A 24,522-nucleotide genomic window follows, 5' to 3' on the forward strand; every position below is an offset into this window, starting at 1 on the left:
GGGGTCGTCACATCTTCTTTAGCGTAATTATACTTGTGGTCTTGCCTGTAAAAACTTGGAGATAAATGACATTTTTATAGGTATACAAAAAAGTTTTGACCTATGATCAGGTTTAGTTTAGTCACCCTATGCATGTTACAATGTAGTCAAACCAAAGACTATGATTATGGCGTAATATAAGTTGGCAAATCAACTTGCAGTTTAATTATGACATTTAAGCGAGTCAATACGATGAAACGCCAAATAGGTCATGGGAAGACAAAGATAAAAGTTGATTGTCAAGCTTAGGGATAATTAATTTTAAATTTGAGTGTTATTGCTTTTCAATACACGTAATTATTGAGGAACAGCGACAAAAATAATATCAAGAATCAGCCAAGAAAAGTTGATTAAAAAGATCCTGTATTTACAATGCAATGTTCTAAGATCTGTCTCGGCATCTTTAGGCCACAAAAGATGGAGTTCATGTCAATAATTTCCTACTACTTGTTTCCTTGGAAACAACTCCGGGCAAGCAAATCTGCATGCCATAATCCCTACAGCTTGGGACAATCAAATCTGAATGCCAGCCATAATCATATGACTGGAATATATGTTTTAGTTATGAAAACTAGCTAAAAATCTATCATTCTTTGCGTGAATTATAGAAATGTGTTTTAAAATCATATGGATGTTCAATAAAGATGATTTATTATTATTATTATATGATTCATCATAATAATTTGTTTGTCATATTTTCTATGGCTTAATGCATCGGTTGCTTGCAGTATTGATGATGATTTCTATAATTGCAGTCATGGGAGTAATATGGAGACACATAAGAGATCCTTTTTGGCACTTTGGCCTCATTTTCATAGGTTAAAGCCTAAAGAGAATGGTAGATAGAAAGCCGTGTGCCAAACATGTGGTAAGAAATACTTAGCAAATAATGTGAGCACGTCCAATTTTCTATACCATTTGGCCAGTCATGCTCGTAATGAGGAATAGCCTACTGGATTAGCAATGCTTGATCGCATTCGGGTTGAGTCAAATTCGAGTAGTGCACTACTCAAACTTAACTCAAGGTAAAATAATTGAGTTCGAATTCATCGATGTTTTAAAAGTCAAGCTCGAGCTCGATGTTAGTTTACCTTACTCAAACTTAAACTCGAGTTCGAGTTTAATTAAATCTAATTGAGTCTAATCTAGCTCAATCGAGTCTATTTGAGCTCACCTAATAAAAATTAATATTTTACATATAATTTTAAATAAAGGATATACTTGACATTTCATAATAATAAATATAAAAAATTAATATATATGTGTGTGTGTGTGTGTGTGATAAAAAGCTCGATTAGGCTTGTCGAAACTTCGAGTACAAGAATTTGGAACTCGAGTTCGACTCGTAACCTCAAACAAGTTGCTCAAACTCGAGATTGAGTTCAATCAAAGCAAGTTCGAGTCGACCTATTGATCAAGTAGCTCACAATCTCAAGTCGAGTTATATGCTTCAGCATCACCCCTAATCATGAGATGTATCATGATAAGGTGGCCATTGCTTTTTCCTTTTTTTTCCGTTTTCCTACCTCCCTTTCTCCTGCATGGCTCTTTCGGTCCATTTATTGATGTTTGTTTTTCCTTCGTTATTTTTTGGGATTTGGAAGTTTATGGAACCCGTAAAATAAAGCTGTGAATTTAAATATTTTTTAAAAAATGATTAGTTTTCTGAAGGGACCTCAATTGAACCATAACATACAACATATGGAACTAACGTTATTAGGTTAATACCAGAGTTTTCTTTTCTTTTCTCAAGCGTGGGGTGTGTGCCAATCTCTTGCATTTGTAGGTTCAAAAAGGTTGTCCAGCTTAATAATGTTTGTCTGCAGGTACTACTTATGCAGCTTTCCTAGCGTTCAAGATAGTAGAAAAGTATAGTGGGCTTGAACAAGAAGTTTAATCAGATTTGTCAACCATGAGAGTGATAGTGAGGCTGAAAAAAGAGTTGCACTTATCCACCTTGAATCAAGGGAAATTATGGATAGTCCCGCACTTTTTGGCTTAGCTTGCCACTGACCTTTGAGTTAGCAACTTGAATGGCTATTAAAATTTGGACCACTGTGACACACCTTGTGTACTGATCTTGCAGCTGAATTGCGAGCCTCTAGGCAGAAGAGCATGCATATGTATCCCTTTGGCTTCCTTGCCAGGTGATGTTAGGCAGTTTTTGCTGTGAACTTACTACAAAGTTCTTTGCTTAAAGGTTTATTAGAACAGTTCAAACCGTTTCAACTTTGCGAGCGTCCACTGGCTTGTTGATGATTAGATTCTTAGACTAGGTATGCTTACTTAATAGGGTGAACATGCCTTGTAATTAATTTATGCTTCATACTATCTCAAATCTGTTGCGCTTCTAGCCTTAAAAGACATGTTATCTGATGTTTATAGTGACGAGTTTATTAAAGGTTCTTACACTTTTCTTCAAAGAAATAACATGGAAAAGGAAATCTGTTCCTTTCCAGCCAGCCCCTGTTTAGTTTATAAATTGAGCAACTCGTCATACTTAAAATGACTTTCTTTGTACTTATATCCATTCACCAATTACAGAAAAAATGTTTTTGTTTCATCCTTTAAATAAATTTGCTATATAAAAAGGACATACCTATAAAAAAGAAGCTTTAAATATCTTTTAACAAGTGAATTATAAACATGCTTTTAACTTTATGGTAGTTTAAAAAAAAAAAAAGTAGTAGTACACCTTGCCAAGGAGTTGTGTCTATCCAAGAAGTTTAAAAATTAGTGGTTATATGTGTGAAATTATGTTAGTGTGTGTTTGCCAAGGAGTTGTGTCTATCCAAGTAGTTTAAAAATTAGTGTTTGTATTTGTGGAGAAAAAAAAAAGAAGCAGTGCATCTTGCCAAGGAGGTATGTCTACCCATGCAATTTAAAAATTAGTGTTTGTATGTGTGAATGTTAGTGTGTGTTTGTCAAGGAGTTGTGTATATTCAAGCAGTTTAAAAATTAGTGTTTGTATGTGTGAAAGTATGTTAATGTGTGTTTTTATGTGTATGTGTCTATGAAAATGATGTTTTTCCATCTAAGAAACTTAAGAAGTGAGTATGTTTGTATGTGTGGAAGTATTTTAGTAGGTGGATATATGTTTATGTGTAGTAAAAAATCATTTTGTGTGTGTAAATGCGTGCGATAGAGTATTATTTATGAGATAATATGTTGGGATCATATTTGGCTCATAAATTTGAGTTAATCCAATATGATCCAACCATATAACAATTTAATCTATAGTTTGGTGGTTCATTCATCTGACTGTAAACTAGAGCCAAATACAAAAACGCCCCCATGGGCTTTGGCAATACTGTTAGTCAATTTCATAATTAGTATTGTTTTACCTACTTCAACTCTCTCAAAAAGTCTCATATTTTCCCACCGCAATAAGGGGCTAAAAGATAGGTTAGGTATAATTTATTGACAAATACTTGGGTAGATCCAGTGTACGGTCCCATCCCTAAACTAAGTGGCCCATCATCTACCACATCATCAACATGCTTAAATATTCAGAAAACTTTATTTTGCTCCTTGATTTTTATAGCCATCTTTCTCTTTGCCATCACTTTCATCGCCACTTCCTTTACTCTCCTCCTCCACCTTCACCTTCATCGCTTTTGCTTTTTCAACCAAAAATAAAAATTTTAAAAATTAAAAGGATCAACATTTAAGATTTTCTCTAACCATAGTCAAAGAGAAAAGTTCTTTACTTTTAAATATGAAATAAAAATGTAAAAGTTAAAGATTCAAAATCTGAGATTTTCTCTACCTTAATTAGAGGGGAAAATAGGAAAGCACTGATGGTGTGGTAAAAGCTTGAAATCTGAGAGAACAAAATGGAGTTTTAGAAAATAAATATCATTGCAAATATACAGCCCAACCGCTGCCTGAACCCAGACAGCACCCTTCAATAGTACTGAAAACTACCACCCGTATAGGCAAACTAGCAAAGCAACCTTAACATTAAAGGGATACAGAACTTTTTATAGCCATATACTTTTGAGAGTGATAATGTGGTCATACGTAGAAATTGAGTATCTAATACTAGGCAAGAATTTGCATTGAGAAAGGTATAAAAGAATAAAAAATAAAAAAGAAACATTCAAAGTTTGCTGATAACCATTTTTAGTCCAATTTCTGCTGTTTACCCGTCAATCTACAGAGCCAATGAAGGATCCGGAGAATAAGAAGGAAGCCACCCAAAAAAAATTAGAAAGCAAGGGGTTTTGGATCTGGATTTGACGAGGGAGTTCTTTCGGCGTCAATGCATCTGGGCATCCTTGGTTATATCTCTTTTCTGTAGCTTTGTTGTTCCACCCCCACTCCCCCCCTCCCCCCCTCTCTTCCCCGGGGGGTCTTTTCTTTTTCTCCCTCTCTCCAGAATGAAGCAGCAGCAAAGATATCCAGAATGAAGCAGCAGCAAAGATAATTTAGAACTTTTAAGGCTTTTTGGCTTCAAGTAAAAAACTTGCTGGTGGACCGGGTATATGCAAGTTTTTCCCAAATCCATTTAAATGAAAATCCTTAAATCCTTTACCAACCTGCCAAATTGCTATGTCTAACCTCAGGGCAAGGGGATTAGCAGGAATGGCTGTTTTTTCCACTTTCCATGTGACAAGCCTATGTGACGAGCATAATCAATTAACAGGTACAATTGTGGACAGGGACTACAAGATGCCAAAATAGAGAACTTCGAAAAGTGCAAGGAAATTTGATGGAAGCAGTAATATGAAGATGACAATGTCAAGTAGTTTAAATACATCGAAAATTTCTACAATTGAATAACTGTCTCTTTCCAAGTTGAGTACAGATAATAATTGAGGTCAAAAGGGGAGAAAGGTTAAAAAAAAAAGAGCAATAATTGAATCTCTACATCAATGAGCAAGTCATATGCGTATGGAAAAATTGGAGACAAAAACAAAAGAATAAGGAAATCAAAGAAAAGAATGAGTTAGACTAGTTAGTAATCTATTTAAGAATTTCTGCAGCAAGTCAGCACACAATCATCTAAAAACTGTGTGAGCTGAGAAGAATACAATTTTGGGTCATTCCGGAAATGGTCGACATGGGGTGTGGAAATGAAGTTGCAGGCTCTGACCTTGCGCCCATTCTTCCGCTGGCCATCAATAAAGGATTCAACCGATCCGGCAGGAATGACTCTATCTGCAGAGCTGTAAATATATAGCTGTGGACAGCTAGGTTGTTGTGATGTCAACAAACTAAGAACATCAGACAACCTCCTACAATTTGGTAACATGAAAATCCCGTGAGTAAGAAGTGCAGGAGTAGCCTTAATCTATTGATTATTGTAGGAGTAAAGAATGACAAAAGCCAAAAGATGTTATTCATACCAACATGAAAGTAAAGATTACTGTAAAATCAAGGAAACTAACCAATGCAGTATTCTTAAACAAAAATCACTTGGAACTCATTCAACCAAGTTCAACATTGGCGATAATGTATTTTGCATATTTCAATCAATAAGGATAGGAACTTGCAAGACCATGCCAAAATAAGCATCAACAACACTAACGAAAATGGATCCCTCACCTATTTACTGTAGGAAGATTCAAAACCACCTCAAAAAACTTCTTGAGGACCACTAAGAGTGCAGTTTCAGTCAACTCAGGCTTGGCTTCTCCCACAATAGTTTTGTTTCTTTTTGACATATTTGCACTTTGCTCACTCGTTGCACCTTTTGTTGCAACACTATTCTTTTTCAGAAAAGCTGCAGAGAATCCAGAAGCCCAGACCTAATAGACATACAAACACGAAAGAATGACATCAAAATCAATATCCAAAAACAACGAAAGAAAGAGTTGTACAGAACAAAATCCACACTGATCCCCCTTCCTCTACCCCAAAACATATAATAAAGTTTCAGAATGATATGTAGAACTTCATTGCTCCACCTCTCCTATCCCCCAGGAGTTAGAAACCTATTATGATCTGAAGAGGGACCCTGGAAGGATATACAAGATCTGTAATCAACTTAACTGAGAGCTTTTCTGACAAAATTTATTTGTAATTAATAAAATCAACATGGGAGGAAACAACAATGATGCACTCGAGAAAATAAAGACAAAAAAATGCATGCTCCAGTTTCAAATATTACCATTTGCTGGCAAATTTAGCACATGGATCGAGATATCTAAACAATAACAAATAAACTCATATATGGAACTGCAAAATAAAAGTCAAATACTCTTTTATACAGAAATTACTAGCTTATAGCTCCACTCATGATACTGACAAACCGCAAGTATGAAGATTGACATCATCACCAAAGCCAACGAAGCATACTGGAATATCAGTTTCAAGTAGTCAAAAGTACGTATTTTGGATCATCCAGTCTTACTTTACCACCACCAACATAACATTTCAAATCTCAATAATCACTCCACCGAAAAAGGCATAGTAACTTCCTAGACAACAATACCTGTGGATCAGGAGCTGCAACAGGAGCAGAATCCACAATACAGCCCTTAATCCTTCCCATTAAGTTTGGATCACTTCTCTGAAGCTTCTCCAAGACAACACCATATCTGCAAGGCAATTTTTAACTGAGTTACACAAAATGTTCACTTCCAGATTTTATCAGGTTCCGCTTTTTTTTTTTTGGGGTGGGGGGGTGTTGGTTGTGGATTGGGATTGGGAGGCAAGTGTACTAGTGGTCAGGTAAAGTATACTTACGTCAACCACCCTGTATTGCTGAAAGTGTGAAATACCAAGTTCTTCCCATCCTCTTCCAACCAATCAGCCAAATGGTTAACAAGCAATTCTATATCTTGCTCAGCTTTTCCTCCAACTTGATAGCTTAGAATCTCGGACATTGGGAATGTAAACGTAATGGCATGAAAACCTCTCGAGGTGTACCACTCTGCATATCTATTCAGATGCTTCTGCTTTGCACCTAACCACCCAAGCAAAACCACCACTGTCCTAGATTTTACTGATGAACAATCAGAACTACCAGATACATCAACAGCCTTTGGCTCTGGCAAATGCCATCTATACAATACCTCTGATGGTGAGGAATTCACATCATACACGTAAGAAGCCGGCTTGGCGGCTTTCGCCAACTCAGCCGATTGATATGAGTTAATTAAAGCAGGGGACGAGGCTACAGACGAATATAACCATCCAGGAAAAGAGCAAGAACTTGAGACAGGTATGCGGCTATATATGTCAGGCACGGGAACACGAATTCTTGTCGCAAATGCCAAGTTAGCAAGCTTTGATACTGATACCTTAGACACCCAAGATGATTTTTGTGCATCTAACGAAACAGATAACAAAGACGAAGACGAACTCGATTGTTCTGAGGAAGAACATGTTTCTGATGATTTATTCGGCCAAAATTTTTCACGAAAATCAGATGAAATAGAAGCTATGCAAACAGCAGAGGCTGCAATTATGGGCCTTTGAAGGTTCCCAGACAAGGTACCCATAGTATTGATGGCTTTCAAGTTTCACAATGTCTCGTTCAAATACACAGCAAACAACTCCAGTCAAATTTCAATTTCACAATTCCACCTACAAGAAAACCATTGGTTTCTTTAAAACGTGCCAAATATGCACGAGAGAAACGTGAAACAAAGTGATGTAAAATGTTTGAAGGAATACAACTGATTTTTACCTGTTTGAATTTGGTGGGGTATCGCCTTCAAGAAATAGAAAATCGGGCTGTCAATATAAAGAATCTATTGACAGCCCGACCAATCCAAATTTTGCTTCAAACTATATATGATCAGCAGCCAGCCAGCTGCCGACCAGATCAAGAATAAGAATTTGTTTGAAGAGTCAAAAAGCCTTTCTTTCTTCTTCTTAGACGCGTCCTGCAAAGGAGGAAAACATCAAAGTTTATATTAAAAAAAAAATTAAATAAATCAATAAGTTAGTCACAATAAAGGATCTGGTTGAACAGCTAACAGGAAGGTGACACGTGGATGATAATCTTTTGTAATAAAAGAAAAAATTAAAAGGTATCCATATATTTCATGGGATTTTTGGGAGGGACGGGTCATGGGGGGAGATAGTTTGAGGTTAGGACAGTTGGGTTTAGATTGGGTGGTGAAAAAGTCGACCACTTTTTTATTTTAATCACCTCTTATTTTATATATATCAAATTTTTATAATTTATTTTTAAAAAATTTCAAAAAATTGTAGCCCAAACATGGTCGTAGTTTTTTTAAAGAAAAAGCGACATATGACGACCTCTGTAGTAATCACGTGAAGCCTTTCCTAGTTTCCTTCTTCCCTGCTGTGGTGGACGTGAGGCGTGTTCAATTATGTCATTGACCTTTTTTGGTTAAAAAGACTGAATTGTCCATTAAAAATTGGTAAATCAAGAATTCTTGTACAAATTAGAAGATTGCACAAAAATGGTTGCCTCAAGAAGCTCGTGGCTACGACGCGATATAAAGAATACGATCCAAGTCATTTATGAAAATGGATTTTGCCATGGGTTTTGCTTATGGGAGAATATTCTTTTCAAAATTATTGTCATTTTTTTTTGGGTAGAGTTTACAAAAAAAAAAAAAGGAATCGATCATAGCAACAAAACCTGATTTTGACTATATTTAAAACTTTTTCTTTACCTGCTACAAAATCCAATTTCTAGATACAAAATTAAACGAAATCATTAAAATTTTATTTTTCCAAAATAGAATCTAAAATCAGTTGAACGACTGACAATATAATATCCATTGCTCTAAAAGTAAAATAGAATAGCAAGAAAAATGAAAATAGGGGATCTAAAAAAAAAAAGGAGAAAAATGACGCATGGTGGATATGAATAAACTCGGCAACTTAACAACTCTTTTCCTCCTTGATGTGTAAAAAGACAGTTTTAACCTCCCTCAATCTTCAAAACGATATCTCACGCCGCCAAAACCCAGCCAAAAAAATGAGAGAAGGAAGCAACCCATATGCCTTCCCAATCTCCAGTGCCGGAAAAACCCCAATCCAAATTTTTTTATTATGAATTTCATTAAAAATCAAAACCCAAATCGTCCTTTTATAGATTCAAGCATATTTGGATGTGGGGCGTCTTGAATTCTTGAATTCTATTACTAGAAGGAGAAAAAAGAAAAAGAAAAAAGGGGCAATGACATGAATGACAAGCAGTGAAATAGAAAACTAACCTTGGAATTCTTTGAGATAAAAGTTCCTCGCTTTCTTCTCCCTTCAACAATCTACCGCCAATTACTAACTTCTATATCTACGCAGTAAAGAAGAAAAGAAGTGGGTTTTTTCCTCTTTATTTTTTTTTCGGGTGGGTTGGGAGGCGGTGGTGAAGAGTTAGAGGAGACTTGAATGAAGGATGAAGTCCTTGAATACGGGAAAACAGAAAAGTGGGAGGAGGAGAAGAAACGTGTTTGGAGTTTGCTCTTCCCTGTTTTCCACCTTTTTTGGTATGGTCCGTGAGTTGTGATGTTTGGGCGGTATTTCATTTTTTATTCCATGCCGTGCCCCGGCATCAGCGTGCTAATTATGCTAAAGTTTCCAATTTAGTATAAAGTATATTCCTAAGTGTATATTCTTGGACCGATTCGAATTTGTTACTCCGCATAATGTACATTCAACTTACAATTTAGATATACTACGCTCTACGGGGGACTAGACTCATTGATGGTCCCAAAAGAATTGATGAAAAAAACGGATGGAAGGAATTTTTTGCGAAATTCAACTTTAACAAATGATTAAATTCATTAGTGTTTACACCTTTTTCACGCTTTTACACCTTTTTTACACGCTTTTACACCTTTTTCTTTAGTGTTTACATGCTTTTTATAGTGTTTATATTGTTTTATAGTGCAAATGAAACTAATAATTACGAAATATTTGGATCCAATATTGACATATACATTTTACAATGAATTTATTAGGAAATATAAATTTTAAGGAGTGATTAAAGTCATCGTGCTTTTACACTCTTTTTTTTTTAGTATATATTTACTTGTTTTTTGTTATAGTGTTTGTAATCGTTATATTAATTATTACATACTACAATTGAAATTGATAATTGCAAAAGATTCAGATCAAATATTAATTTAACGTATACTTCTTTTGTTCCAATTCACATTTCAACACATTGCCAATCTAATTTCACTTTTTCAATTTTATAGTGAGACCGCTTTTAATGTGTATGTTCATTTGAAGCAAGTTAGACATCGTTTTTATCATTCTTTAATTGATTGAATGCTTTACAATTTTGCGAGTGAGAAGGAAAATATTGTCCATTTTCATATCCAACCAAATCACTAATTACGGAGCATTTCCAAAAGTTCATCTTAGTTGAAAACAGCTAAAATTTTTAATGAAGTCAGTATCATTGAAAAAGTAAAATTTGTCAATATCATTGAAAAGTAATCAGTGTAGCACCAAAAATTGCCCTGTGCTGAGGGCATATGGTAAATAGCTAATTATACGCCATGAGCAACTCTTTTTGAAATTGTCAAGAGACATTTCAATAAAGATAGACGTCTGCTTAGTCTTCAAAATAGCTAGAAACTATGAAAGCCAAAAGTTTTCAACACAAACTTATTTTTCTATTTGAAACTAGTTTCATTCTGCTTCAATAGTACAGGACCATTTTGCATTATACAATACTATTAAATACTTTATACTAATATACCCATTTCATATGTAAGAATAATCCAGAATGGAAAGGCCTTGCTACCCAAAATTCTTTTTCTACCAAATTGGGCAGGAAACAAGTTATCATTCCAGTGTTAGGTAACTGAAGTCAGAATGAAATGTGCATTTCTTTTCCAACATCTAGTAGAATCATATTGAGAATGTAAAATGGAATGAAGAAAACTATTATGTTGACTTAATTGCCCTAACTATGACATAAAACATTTCTTCTCTCATTTTGTTTGACACTAGCAATAGTTGGATAAAAATAACTTAATAATTTAGAAACATATAGCTTAATAATAATAGAGTAAATCTTATATACACTATCACGGTTGAATATACGACACATATGCAAAATTTGAGTTTCAAATTCAAATTCAAATTATGTATCATGCATCTAATAGTGAAAGTATATACACTGTCAATGTATAGAAGATTAATCCATAATAATAATAATAATAATAATTTTTTAATAACATAAAATTGCAATAGTTGAATACTAATTTACCCAAACTGAATATTCAAATTGCATACATATAAATTCCTATGTTCCCTTGATATGCTTCTATTTATAAACAAAAAATGTATATTTATAACTATTTTTTAATAGTGAAACTGGGAGGGTTCAAAGCCAATACCTCTCACTTACATTTCCTACTCTCGAATCACTCAATCCATCCCTCCCCCTCAGGTACATTTGTGACTTAACAAATGGTTTAGTAGCAATTTTTTTCTTCTTTATTTATTAGAGTGTGTATGAATTGGCACTTATTACTTCTAAGTTGACAGTGTCATCACATAATCCAATTTTATAAATAAAAAGATGTTAAAATGTGTAATTAAATATATTATTTGATAGTAAAAAGAGAAAAAATGTCATTAATTTATAGAATGAGAACTATTTATGACTAAAAAGTAACAATGTTATTAACTCACAGGTAACCTAACATTTAACACGTATATAAAAAATAAAATGACGTATAAAAGGGTAAACTTGATCCCTACAATTTAGATATTTCTTGCTACAATTTAGATGACACTTTTATAGAAAATAGAGATGTATGAAAAGGTAAACTTGACCCCTGGAATTTAGATACTTCTTGCTACAACTTAGATGTTTCCTCGATACAGTGAGAATAAGTTTTTCCTAGATTTTGAGAGGAGTGTGATTGCAAAAAAAAAAAAAAAAAAAAAAGTTGGAATAGGCTTCTTAGGAAAAAAGGCCTTTCCTACACAAAATTTGCATACCAAATACTAGGATGGAATGAATAAGTTGTAAAAGCCTTTCTAGCGCACAAACTAGGGAATGTACTATCATTAAATTTTTAAGAAACTCAAAAAATTTATTTATAAAGATTATTAATGAATAACTACTTAAAAAATATTTTGGAATTAGACAAAGGATAGATGTTGTATACAAAATTTGTAATAAGTTCAAATTATGCAAATGATATGCAATATTTAAGATATGAAATTAACGTTGACTGGAATCACTTAATAGAATGTTTCTAATTGAAGTTAAATTAACATTGAACAAAGTGTTGCAAAGTTTTGATCTAAAGTTATAAAAAACCTAAAACATAATATACATAATAGACAATCAAAATATTGTACATAGAAAATTAGTGGTATTGTGGATACAACTTGTCTTTTGGTAAAGTACTATTTATCCCTGGAACAGAATAAAGTAACAAAAAGAAATAATCAAAAACAGTACATCAAAGGATTTAGCGCATATAAGAAAGAAGGACTAATAGTCTAAGCTCAACAGAACTTGAAAAAAAAAAATCCACTAGAGACACACATGCAATGTAACAAAACTATGATCAGTGGTGAAGTTAGAACCTTTGTTTAGATGGTGCAACAATTGTATATAAACTTAAATATGTGGTTTATGAGTTTTCGGTGCAATTAAGTGTTTATTATAAGCTTAGTAGATATGAACCAATTTGTTTAATGTTACAAAAATAGAATTAGAAAATTGTCTATATTTTGATATTTATTATCTACAGTAGTTATCAAATCATCTAATAGTATAAAACCTATAGAATTGCTAAAATTATGCATATGTACAGATAATATGTACACAATCAAATTGTCAAATGAATATTTGGTTAACTTCTAATTCATATAGATGGACGTACAAGTAAAGTTTAATTTTAAGTAAATAAAACTTTATTAGAAAAAAATAGAAAAAGCATCATGTTTTATTTCAAAACTTTCATAGCAGAAATGGTAAGGGAAACTGTTAAAAAAAATCAACATTTTTGGGGGCAATTGTGGGTCTAGATGGAATATTTTGAAAATTCAGGGGGTGGGACAATAGTAAAAAGTGTAAATTTTTTATAGGTCACATAATAGTTTTCAAAACATCGAGGGATGCATTTGCACCATCTAAAATGACTGTACCTCCGCCCATTGATCTTAAATTTACATCATGATCTCATCAATCAGCTACATGTTTTCCCCAATATGTTGCATGGGACGTTGCTGATTCAAGTATCCTATTTTCTTGAGCCATTTTACACAGACACGAAGCACGCACATATTCGTTACAAGTTGCAGAAACTTTTTGTCATTACCTTAAAAGGGCACATAGTGAAGAATATATACACATTCTTTCGAATGACAAGCATCCAAATCGAAGATTTTTTTTTTCCTTATTGTTTTCATTTAGGCAGTTTAAGAGAGACTTTAAAAATGGAGAAGTTGAATAACATGTTAAATTTAAGGGCAGTGAACGTGACAGTATATATATACAACTTTGTATGACAAGCATCTGAAACCTAAGCTTGGGAGCTGTGGCTATGCTAGCACGCAGACATGAGACAATGCATCTTTATAAAAGGCATCCGGACAAAACTAGAAGAAATATCATCAGTTGGTCTCTGGAATATTCTTCGTGAATGTGCCATGGCATTTCCCAAATGCGGTGAAATGGAGGAATCCTACTGAAGTAAAGATGTCACCATAACTTTTTGGACGTACTCTAAGGTGCCCATAAAGCTTTTGGACCATTGAAGTCCCTTGCTTTCTTCTTCTTCTTTTTTTTTTTTTTTTTTTTGTAAGAAATAGAATAATGAAATTGAGAGGATTAACGAATAACAATTCTCTGAAAATTATTTATTGCAATCAAGAATAGATGTGTGGTTTCGTTTAAATTTTTCCTGGGCCCCTATATCAACTTCACAAAATAGGTTTTGACTTTACATTTACTAGGGTGTCCTAGTGCAACCAAAAATTTCATTCTCTTTTACATCTTAAAAGGCGTTGAAGCATTTAGAAAAGATTTTGGGCAGTTGACATAGATAGATGTTCTATGTATTTTGTTTTTCGAGAACTTTTCAAGATCCATGTCTTCTTCTGGCATGTTATTCATAACTTTAGATGATGTAGAATCTTGCTTTGGTTTCTTAGCATTTTGGAGCAGAACTTCTTTTGGATCTCAAAACCAGCATTTTTTTTAATCGGGTCATGTATTTCAAAAACAAATATGTGACAACTCGAGTTTTCTCAAAAAATAAAAACAAACATATCAACGTTTCTACCATTCACCAATAAGCACGGAAAATACTACTCCGTATCTCTATTAAGTCATTAATATAACTGTAAAGATCTCCTAGCATCAGATACTAGTCAATGAGCTAGTTTTATATCTTCTCCTCCAAGTACGCTTAACTTTAAAGTTAGCCTTATATCCTCTCTATTGACTTTAACAACTTAAGCTTTGCCTAAGTGTTATTTATGCAAGCAAACATTTTATAAATCTGCAATAAAAGGGTTGTTAGTTTGTTGTCTAGCCCAGTTGAGAACAAGCGTACGACGTACCTTTTGATGCATCAAAATTTGTTACGTCATTACATTTAAGCGATCCATATCAGATTTTTTTTTTTTTGGGGGGGCCTTCAGGATGCTCATATTATATATGGCCTTGGTAGGCCGGAGGCTATCTATTCTGGGCCGTGAACTATTGAACAATGAAGCACGGCCCAGTGGTTCCGCCCGCTTTCATGGGAGAGATTGGGATTCAGAACAGCGGGCATCCAAAAGTGTGAAAACTGGGAAGAGACGGGCGGGGAATACTAGGCTGATGAAACCAGCCCACTAGCGTATATCAATGCATGGGGCCATGAGAACGCAAGGTTACCAGCATGTCTCCTGACAGACAATAATAAGAAGCATAATAAGAAGCACAAAGCTATAAAAAGAAGCATATGACATAAAATAAAAAAAAACTCCCATGCTCCTGAAAAAATTGTAAACCATTTGTATTAAAATGTTCCTGACCCAGCAAAGTCGATGCCTAGTAATCGGAAGTCTTGAGAAGTTAAGGGAATACAAGTGGCTAACACATCCAATTCCAAATGAATATGAGTTGTATCAATCATTACTCTGCACGGTACAACATTCTCGTCACCAATCGAAAGATAACAGTTCTCATAAGAACCTTCTACAGGTGGAAGATTTAATAAACAAGATTTTGGAGCTGACACCCTATTATCAGTAGCAAACCCGTCGTTCTCTTCCATCATCAACATGAGACGATGATGACGGCCCAAAAGCTCCGATGCATAGTTCATGTCCCCCTTGGCAAGAGCATGACGGACACGAGTTGACGAGACTTGGCCTCGCTCCATTGAATCACTAGCATTGATCTCTTTGGAGTCTTGTTTTTTGTCCATGACTGAACTAATAATGTATGCTCCCAGACCATATTCCTCACACAATCTAACGAGATCTGACGCATCACCAGCAGCCTTATATCCAAACCGATAGTTTTCGCCTATCACAAAATAATATCCTTATTTGCTGCCATTACTCAGAGACATTCTAAAAGGAAACAAAAGACAATAGGGAAATAAGCTTAAGTACCTGCCACAACACCACGTACTCCAAGCTCCAAAGAGAGCTTCTCAACAAATTGCCGTGGAGTGAGATACCTGACTTTCGAGAATTCAATGTGAAATTCCCTGGGTGTCAAATTGCCACAGTTTGGTGCCCACGAGGATAGAACCCTTTTCCGGTCACATTTGGCAACAATTGGAGCCCTGTTTATACCATTTAAATGAATAAGCTCGCATCAATCTCCTCTTTTCAACACTCTGTCTCTATAATTTCAACTCAAGATTGAACTCGTAAATCTTCCCTATAAGGTAATTTATGACAAGTAATCTGAAGAAATGAATGAATGTTTGTATCACATACTACAAAAATAAATCCAAATGGAGACATAAGAAAGAATAAAACTCCAAAATTTTGCATAATCTTCCCAATCTAGCAATAAGAAATCTGGAATTGGTAGCATGGCATCAAAATTGCTTTCTGACATAAATTCTTAACCCTGTACTAAGAGTTCTGTAAACAACTAAGCCCTATTCCATTCACTGTGTAATGATCTATTTTAGCATGCTAATAGAGATGAAGGAGCATGATTATGGAAAAAATTCCTTTTATCTGCAATTGTGCGAATGTCACACAGATATGTTGGCTCTGCTATTGAACTTTCATCTTATAACAGATAACGGTCCAGAAGAAAATTCTGGCTTTTTTCCAGTCATTTTTTTTTTCAATACTTATCAGTTCTGATCCTTTTCATTGGTGCAGCATGGAAGCCAAGAGACTTCTATAGAAGAAAACTTCCATGTTGGCCATGGCTCTCCTATTCAAAGATCTATCAAAGGAATGAAAGGCCTTAAAAAGCTTTTAGTCTACGTATTCTGTTTATGTTCAAGCAAGCAAGCTTTACAACAAGTCATCCCATCCACTACAGAATAGCCCACAACTTTGGAGAATCTCTTAAGTATAGCAGCGTATTCCGTGAGAAGTGGCTGTGCCCTAAAAGTGTGGGGCAATTTAGACATGGCACTAACAAGAAGTCTTGGAATAAGCAAGTGTCCAAAGTATTCTCTGTGATTGTGGTTGACTCACTCCAGAATGCAACAGCCCTTTACTCTTTGATTATGTCTAAATTTTATAGGATGTCTTCTGAATAAAGAACTTGAAAGATAATATGCACAGGCACCTAGGTTAGAAAAAATCCAAATGATAAGGGAAAATAAAAACTATCATTCTATCAACTATGGGATGCTATAGGGTACTATAGGATGGCACCAATATTAAATCCATTATCATCTAAATCAGTAAATCATGTAATGCAATTATTGCCTTATTTGAATCTATCATATCTTGCAAGAGCATTGATTTCAACATAAAGGGGTCAAAAGATGCTGTACAGTTGCTATTGGTGATTGCATATTTATTTTTGGCATTTATCTATAATTTATCTAATATTTCTCTGCATCCGTATGACAATTGTTAAGGTGTTGAGTGCAGGTATGAAAGGTACATATAGGGAGATACAAAATGAGCGAAGTTGGGTACTACGTTGTCCTCAGAAAAGAAAGAAAACTATGCCTAGTGAGAGACAGACAAAGGGAGAGTAGCAAACCAGCCATGGAGGTCAACCAAAAGAGGGGACATGCACTCTAAAACCTTTTTTTGGGAGGGGGCGGGGTGGGTGGTGGGGGACCCTGCAGATAGTGGTGCCTGCTCAGTGTATTTCTAAAAGGGATTACAATTTTTAAAGAGTTATCCAAGAGTCTACATTGCTCCAAAAAATGGAAGCCAAGGCACAACTAGCAGGTAGCATCCTTCCAAATACAAGTTTGGACCAGTGCATGGAATTAATTCCAGGCCACATCAACAAGAGTGTTCAGCAATTTACGGTGGCTGAGTTACGTAGCACTTACCCAAAAAGGACAGCACAGTGAACTTGAACTAAAAAGTAAAATAATTTCAAAAAATCAAAAAATATCATTCCACCTAATAAGGAGACAAGGTACTACGCTATTACGTAACCTGTCCCCTTGTGTGGTACACTGGTAGCTCAAGATCTGTGTGTGCTGCTTTAACAGCCAAATAGTAGGTTAAGACTACCTTTGGCATGTGTTGATGTCCCCTCCAGTGCACAAACTACGTGAGGGAGGTATATCAGATGATGATAACGACATTGTTTAAGAGTCCTGTTGGATATGTTATGAGGGCCCAATTTCCATTTGAAATACTTATCTATCATGACAGGTGCTATACGATTGATGCCCTCCTAAACCCATTAAATAGGATGAGTCATCCATGCTCTGTATGTCTAAATACTAACAAACTGTTCAGGATTTCACGCACTATAGTTTTTCAATAAGCACCTTTCTTCTTTTCACTTACTGTGTCTATTTTAAATTCTTGTTTCACATTCATTAGAATTTCCAAATCAAGTAGGATCTTTTGCAGGATATGATGTAGAAACTGGATTAGATTTAAAGAACTGTCAAAAAATAATACCCATTGACATCCGTGGACTAGCTCAACCTTATATGAACAACACAATTCTATTTAAATGTTATGATTTATTGTATAACTGTGACTTTTCTTATTTACTAGGTGATTGCCCAATTTTTACAGCATCTACGGTTTCTTTAATTAGCTTTTCAGAAAATAAAGAGATTCATTCAGTGCACCCTTAACTGTGCTTGTTCGTGCAGCTAGTATTGGTTGCTTGAAATATGCATATCTAAGAATGTTGAGAAAGATATAAATATGGAATTGCCATGCGAGAAGATGGAAAACAGAAACTGCATATATAAGACATCAGACTCTCTCTTTCAATTTGAAGAAATTTTATTGTAATGCACTAACCACTGCCTCTCATGCTATGGAACCAGCTATGGACATGTTCAAGATTCACTGGCATGCCTGAATGGAAAGTCCTAAGTAATAATTGCTTCGTAACTTTGATTAACAAATGCAGGAGAGGATTGAGAATGACAAGATTTTGGAATATGAACAAGAAATGATGGCAAAAACAAACTGAAGGATGTGTTTATCAGAGAAACAGAAGGAACCACTTTTTGAATGAATTTTGTCATCCTTTTTTCCATAGTCTATCATGCACAAATGATCAAAGTTTCTTTTTAAATAGAATGTTAATACAGAAATGAATGCACTAAACCAGACCTCCATTATCCATCTTAACATGGCAAGAAATTCTCAAAAACTTACCATACTTTCATTCCAATGACCACGCTCTCTATCACACTAAAAGCCGAATTTCAGAACTCAAATTTTGGGAGAAGACCATATGATCTCATTCAGGGAACTACAGAACTTGGGGAGGTGTACCTGATTTATTTCCCACTTGAAATATTACTTAAAAACATGTAAAAATAGCTGTGAGAAATGGAAGTGAAGAATATTGCTGACCAAAAATGATTAATATTGCTGAATATTTTCAGAAAAGCACCAAAATTGTAAGTGAAGAATGAAATTAAGGCCAGAGAAGTCAAGATCAAGAACAACCATCCTTTACAACTTCAATTGTAAGCAAAACTTGAAAGCCTTCAAAGCCGTTAGAACAAAGACTATTCCATCCTATGATTTTGTCCAAGTATTTACTAGCCCAAAGAATGCATTACAGTAAACTGAAACCAGTCAATTCAGAAGTCACTAAATAATTCCAGAATCATGAGAGAACCAGACATTACTGTCTTTTTGGATGCTACCAAAAAAGCAAAAAAATAGGTCTAGCTGCATTCAGTTCTCCACTATCACTCACGGGCTCTCACACACTCATTGTATCCTACGCATTCACCATAATTGGAAGTGAAGAATATTGCTGAATATTGCTGACCAAAAATGATTAATATTCCAGAATATTTTCGGAAAACCACCAAACTTGCAAGCGAAGAATGAAATTAATGCTGGAGAAGTCAAGATTACGAAGAAAAATGTTAAACCCCATTTTTTACAACTTCAGCAGTAAGCAAAACTTGAAAGTCCTCCAAGCCATCAGAACAAAGACTATTTCATCCTATGATTTTGTGCTAAGTATTTGCTAGCCAGAAGAATGCATTACAGCAAACTGAAAATTCAGAAGTCACCAAATAATTCCAGGATAGAGAACCAGACAATACCATCCTTTTTGGATCTCTGACTTTATGGCCATCACACACTCATTATATTTTACACATTCACTATATCTTTCCTTTAGATTAGTCTGAGTATACTTCTCACCACTTAAAACTAGTGCACATGGAAATCCAAAGTTTAGATTATTAACCTATCTGTTTAACACTATGTGCTGAAGAAAACTGTGAGATAATACATGCAACTATTGTTAGGCGATCTGTAGAGAAACAATTGCAAATACGTACAAGGAACACCAACATGTAGAGTTATGCAGTCCATACCTAGGTTCCCACCCAAGAACTTCTGCCATTCCAACGAATGAAAGAAGAAAAGGTATCCCAACTTTTGATGCTTGGATTGCAAGTTCTCGGTGACCAATGTGAAGAGCATCAAATTTTCCTAAAGCAACTATCCCACCTATTTAAACAAGATTAAACGTTACAATGCAAAAAAGAAACCAATCTTGTTTCTCAAGGCATAAAAGTGTTTCCCTGTGTATGCAAAGAGATGAATGAATGATGAATTGCATGACATGTTCACCTAATGTAATTCCATCCAGGATCACAGACTCATAAGGACGATGAAAAGTATACAAGTTTTCTGGATGGAGAAAGACAAGTAGACAAGAGTAGGCTAATAGATGGGAACATTCTTGAGAGAACATTCTGTTTAATGCAACTCTTCAGACGAATTTAATCTAGGTGGAATAAGTATTTGTCATTTTAGTTAGAGGTTTGGAATTTCGAAAATACATAACTCATATCTCTGGCAGCTTATTTGATGGAGCATTAGATGCAACAAAAGCAGCCCAGTTACAAATCTACCACAAGCTTAACCACTCAGAATAATTCCGCCAGCATGCAAAGGGGCAGGTTAGCCGCTCACTTACAGGCCAAGGCCATAATTAGCCAATAAGAAACAACCAGAATGCGAAAGGGCATGTAAAAATTTGTGGATATATTCAGCTTTTAGATTATGAAGTACCACTTTTTTTTTTTACTATTAATATTGCATCTATCAAGATCATTTCAGCTCCCCACATACCACATGAAAAAAACTAGTATTTTTTTTCTTTATTCCTTTTGCAAAGCATCATAAACCATGATTGGGAATCACTGCACCCCTCCAAAATAATTTTCCTTCCATAATTCTAGATGTTCCATTACAACATCCTATCTTGGTTCAGGCATTTACTTATAAAATTAACTGAACTAGCTGTGAGAATTGGATCTGCCTATCTAGGACTAGATCTTGCCCAAGTAAAAGAAACCAAAAAGGTGCAGCTCAAAAAGAGTCAGAACCATTTTCAAGTTTTATCTCCACTGATCAAATGAGAAAGTACAAGAACTGCACTTCTCAAGTATATATGACTAAGCCGAAATGAATGTTCTCTGAGATAACTGTGTAGACAAGTTCCGGATAGATATTTCTTAGTATCAAGGGTCAAGTTGTTAGTTGAAACTGTTGCAGCAAACCATTGAAATCAACTAAACATACATGGATCCTGTAATTTTCCGTATTTAATTTGCCAGTGAACATGTAAACTGCATCCACCCTCCCCCCACTCCCAGCCCCAACCCAAGAACAGAATATAAAAAGATTACATTTATCTTCAAAAAGAGATAAATATCAAATTGCTACAAATTAACTGAAAAAAAAAAAAATGTAAGACATGTGAACATGTTAACAAAAGGTCATTTTTCTTCCTACTACTTGTATGGTCAAAATAAGAATATAATCAACTTAAGAAGGGAAAACCTGTTCAGTAACTTCATGACCATAACAAATTGCAGTAACGTCACCTGAATATATTGTTTCTAATCACGTGCTTGTTAACAGAAAAATGAGGAATATTAGAAGATTAAAAAAAAAAAAAGCTAAAAGATTGAAGAGAACAAAGAGAAAACCTGCTATTGGTGACAATTTTTCAGGTGGAGACTCTTGACAATCTTCATTTTGGCTACCAGAAGAGAATTAAAAAATATGCAAATTACATTAGAATGACAGAAAAACCATAACTGAGCAATGCTAAACATAAATTTGCCACACTATCAGAAGATAGGTAATCTTTTCATCTCCTATAACTCTAAGTAACCACCACAAGAAATATAAATCATTAATATGCTGACTGCCTATACCACCTCTCTATAACCATACACATTGTCATTCTTAACGTAGCATAAAAATTCGAACAACAACAAAACACTCTTTGCAAGCAGGAGAGAATAGTGCTGACATTAAAAAAATTTTGGTTTGAAATCAAGCTATTATGTCTCAATTCTAGAATACGCATTTGCGCAGACAAATCATTCGAAGCAGTTTCATTTTTCTCCATAATCCTAGACTCTATTCTAGATATTAAACTCACTTGATAAGCAGCCTAAAGAACCTAAACATCAACTGTTATGTTTAATTCGGGAATTAGAACTTCCATATTGCAGCCAACAAAGCATAAGTCACAGATTTATTTCCAATTGCATGTTTTCACAAGTAATCAAGGTAAATTAGGTATTCTTCCACAGTTCTGCCGGGCCAAAAAGTTGATGTTCTACAATCCCTTAATCTCAATAGTAAAAGGTTCACATCAATTCACTTCTAACTATTAAATTTGCCAATTAAAAGCCTATCAAACCCATACACAAATTCCCCTATTCGACACAAAAACTAAAACTCTCCTATTGCAGCAGGCAAATCATACCGAAGTTTCAACAACAATATCCCCAGTAATAAAAAATTAGCACATGCAAAAACAATATCAAATCGTTGCAAAAGATTAGGCAAAAGAAAAAAAAGAGAGAAAGAATTCATGTTACCTTAAACAACCTGGAAGAGGCGGACTTTTGGTGGGCTGAATACAATTAACATAAGGGTCTCTCAAACCATTATCCCTTCTACAATCATCGTTGTTCAACAGAAATCTGAACCTTTCTGTAGAAAAGGACATGGCAGCTAAAGTAGCGGTAGATGGTCTTACAATTAAAGGGTGATGGAGTTGCTTGGCTGTAAAACAAAATTGGTGACGAGGCTTCTTCTTACTGCAATTCTTGTATTGTTGATGATGGTAGTGGTGGTTGAGATAGCAGTTACAGTCTCGCAAGTGGTGGGAGAAAATAGTGCGAGAGACACCCAACATAGTAGCATCAGAAACGAAAGTATGGCGCGAGTAGCATTAATATCTTACCCTCTATCTACGGTTTGAGCCAGGGAAAGAGAGGTAGAAAATTTTGGGTTAGGCGCAAAAAGGGGACCAGCTGGAGACTTGGGCGGTGCTGAGAAAGTGCACATTAACCAAAGGGAAATCATTAAAAAAAATTTATATTTTGTAAAATGACTACTTTCCGAACTTTATTTTTAAAAGTATAATTTTATATTTCTTATAAATTTATAATGATCAAATTTAGTTTTTATTTAGATTTTTTATTAGTTTTTGACTGGAATTCACCGCGTGCCTTGCACGTAATTATTTTTGAGGGGCTAATCTGAGGACCCGAAAATTTTCTTATTTTTATAGAATATTACTGGAATATTTAAATGATTATTCACTCATTTTCTCCGAATTATTTATTTCGACCATTTTAAATCCATTTATATGGAACGACGCCTCTTTATATTTCTAAAGCGACTTGTTTCAAAAAATTAATTTTTTTGGAAGTTCGTTTAGTGAAAATAGCGAAAACGTGTTTGGAAATTTTAATCGATTGAGAGTACAATAAGTTTGAAAATTTGGAGACATGTTCAATGGTCTTAAAATAGGTAAATTTAGGTTTAAGTACTCAAGTGATAGTTGGTGGTACGATCGTTATAAGAATTTCTCGAAAGTTTCACTTTATCGCGCCTAAATTGGAAATACGCGTTTTCACACGTGCGCTTAATTGTGGGACTTTGGACCATTATTTTGGGACAATTAAGAATGAATAATATTTATATGAATGTAAGTGCCTTAGAGGTTTAGTGCACTAGTGCAACAAACTTAAGAGAAATCGAGCACAAAACGCACGCGTATGCGCACTATTTACGGTTGACTTTTGCGCACCTAAACTATTAGACGTTAAGCTTTCTTTGTACGCCAAAGGGTCAGACGAAACATATCATTTCTCCAAGCTTCCATGGCCGGCTAGAAGCTGCAAAGAAACAACCAAAACTCTTCAACATTTCCCTCTACAAATCTTACTCAAATCTCTACCAAATTCTCTCAAATTTTAACACTACTTAGCCTAAGACTTGGAGTTCATATCTAGCTAAAAAGGGGGGACTTTTCACGGCTCACTTAGGAGCAAGGAGGGACCGAAATTTCTGAGTTGTTCATCAACTAGAGTAAGTCATGATCAAGCTTTCTAATTTCAGTTTTTGGAAGTTCTAGTATACTTTTTTGCTCTTAATTTCCTATGGGTTGTTGTTGTTGTTGAAAAAAATGGAAGGTGGGCTCTATGAACTCCCACCCTTGGCTTGATGACTGATGAAATGATTGATGTTGGATATAATGCTGGTTTAGTGTTTAAAATGGTGGATTAATGGTGTATTATTAGTAGAAACTTCAAGGAACTCATGGGATAGAAATTTCTGATTTTGCCCCTGCCTTGTTCGGTTATTTTAAGGCCAATTTTTGATGATTTAATGGCTTGATTGTGTTGTTTATATGTTGTAGTAGTTGTATAAAAATTTTCATTGGAAAATATTGAGTTTTGGTTGGTCAAATGAATTTATTTCCCAAAGCTAGTAATCTGGAAACTGTTCCCGTAATGCTCAAACCAGTGTTCGTATTTCATCCATAACTCCGTGCTTCGACGTTAAAATCAAGTGCCGTTAGCAGCATTTGAAACTAGACATTCCCACCTTTCCAACGGTATATAATGCACGTTCTGGTTCGATGTGTGTGAGCCG

The 24,522-nt window shown here is 34.9% G+C and overlaps 2 protein-coding genes across 2 annotated transcripts; both read right to left on the bottom strand.

Annotated features, from left to right (window-relative positions):
- Positions 1-4,768: 4,768 nt before the first annotated feature.
- Positions 4,769-9,449, bottom strand: LOC113754305 (transmembrane protein 53). Its single transcript, XM_027298685.1, has 6 exons — positions 9,186-9,449; positions 7,679-7,877; positions 6,733-7,575; positions 6,479-6,584; positions 5,590-5,792; positions 4,769-5,279 (listed from the first exon to the last, which is right to left on the bottom strand). The coding sequence occupies exons 3-6, from the start codon at positions 7,488-7,490 to the stop codon at positions 5,012-5,014; spliced, it is 1,335 nt and encodes a 444-aa protein (XP_027154486.1). The 5' UTR covers positions 7,491-7,575; positions 7,679-7,877; positions 9,186-9,449; the 3' UTR covers positions 4,769-5,011.
- A 5,478-nt stretch (positions 9,450-14,927) lies between these two features.
- On the bottom strand, positions 14,928-22,835 carry LOC113754513 (FAD synthetase 2, chloroplastic-like). Its single transcript, XM_027298958.1, has 5 exons — positions 22,455-22,835; positions 21,549-21,601; positions 19,923-20,058; positions 15,556-15,731; positions 14,928-15,466 (listed from the first exon to the last, which is right to left on the bottom strand). The coding sequence occupies exons 1-5, from the start codon at positions 22,772-22,774 to the stop codon at positions 14,955-14,957; spliced, it is 1,197 nt and encodes a 398-aa protein (XP_027154759.1). The 5' UTR covers positions 22,775-22,835; the 3' UTR covers positions 14,928-14,954.
- Between the last annotated feature and the right edge of the window lie 1,687 nt (positions 22,836-24,522).

Source organism: Coffea eugenioides, chromosome 11 (assembly GCF_003713205.1).
Source record: "Coffea eugenioides isolate CCC68of chromosome 11, Ceug_1.0, whole genome shotgun sequence".
Classification (NCBI taxonomy): Eukaryota; Viridiplantae; Streptophyta; class Magnoliopsida; order Gentianales; family Rubiaceae; genus Coffea; species Coffea eugenioides.

Coding starts and splice junctions, on each gene's coding strand:
- LOC113754305 (XM_027298685.1), bottom strand. CDS start 7,490: ATGGGTACCTTGTCTGGGAACCTTCAAAGGCCCATAATTGCAGCCTCT. Junction 6,585..6,732: donor AGCAATACAGGGTGGTTGAC/GTAAGTATACTT, acceptor ATTGCCTTGCAG/ATATGGTGTTGTCTTGGAGA. Junction 5,280..5,589: donor AATCTTCCTACAGTAAATAG/GTGAGGGATCCA, acceptor ACCAAATTGTAG/GAGGTTGTCTGATGTTCTTA.
- LOC113754513 (XM_027298958.1), bottom strand. CDS start 22,774: ATGTTGGGTGTCTCTCGCACTATTTTCTCCCACCACTTGCGAGACTGT. Junction 21,602..22,454: donor CCTCTTCCAGGTTGTTTAAG/GTAACATGAATT, acceptor CTCTTCTGGTAG/CCAAAATGAAGATTGTCAAG. Junction 15,467..15,555: donor AGTACGTGGTGTTGTGGCAG/GTACTTAAGCTT, acceptor ATTTTGTGATAG/GCGAAAACTATCGGTTTGGA.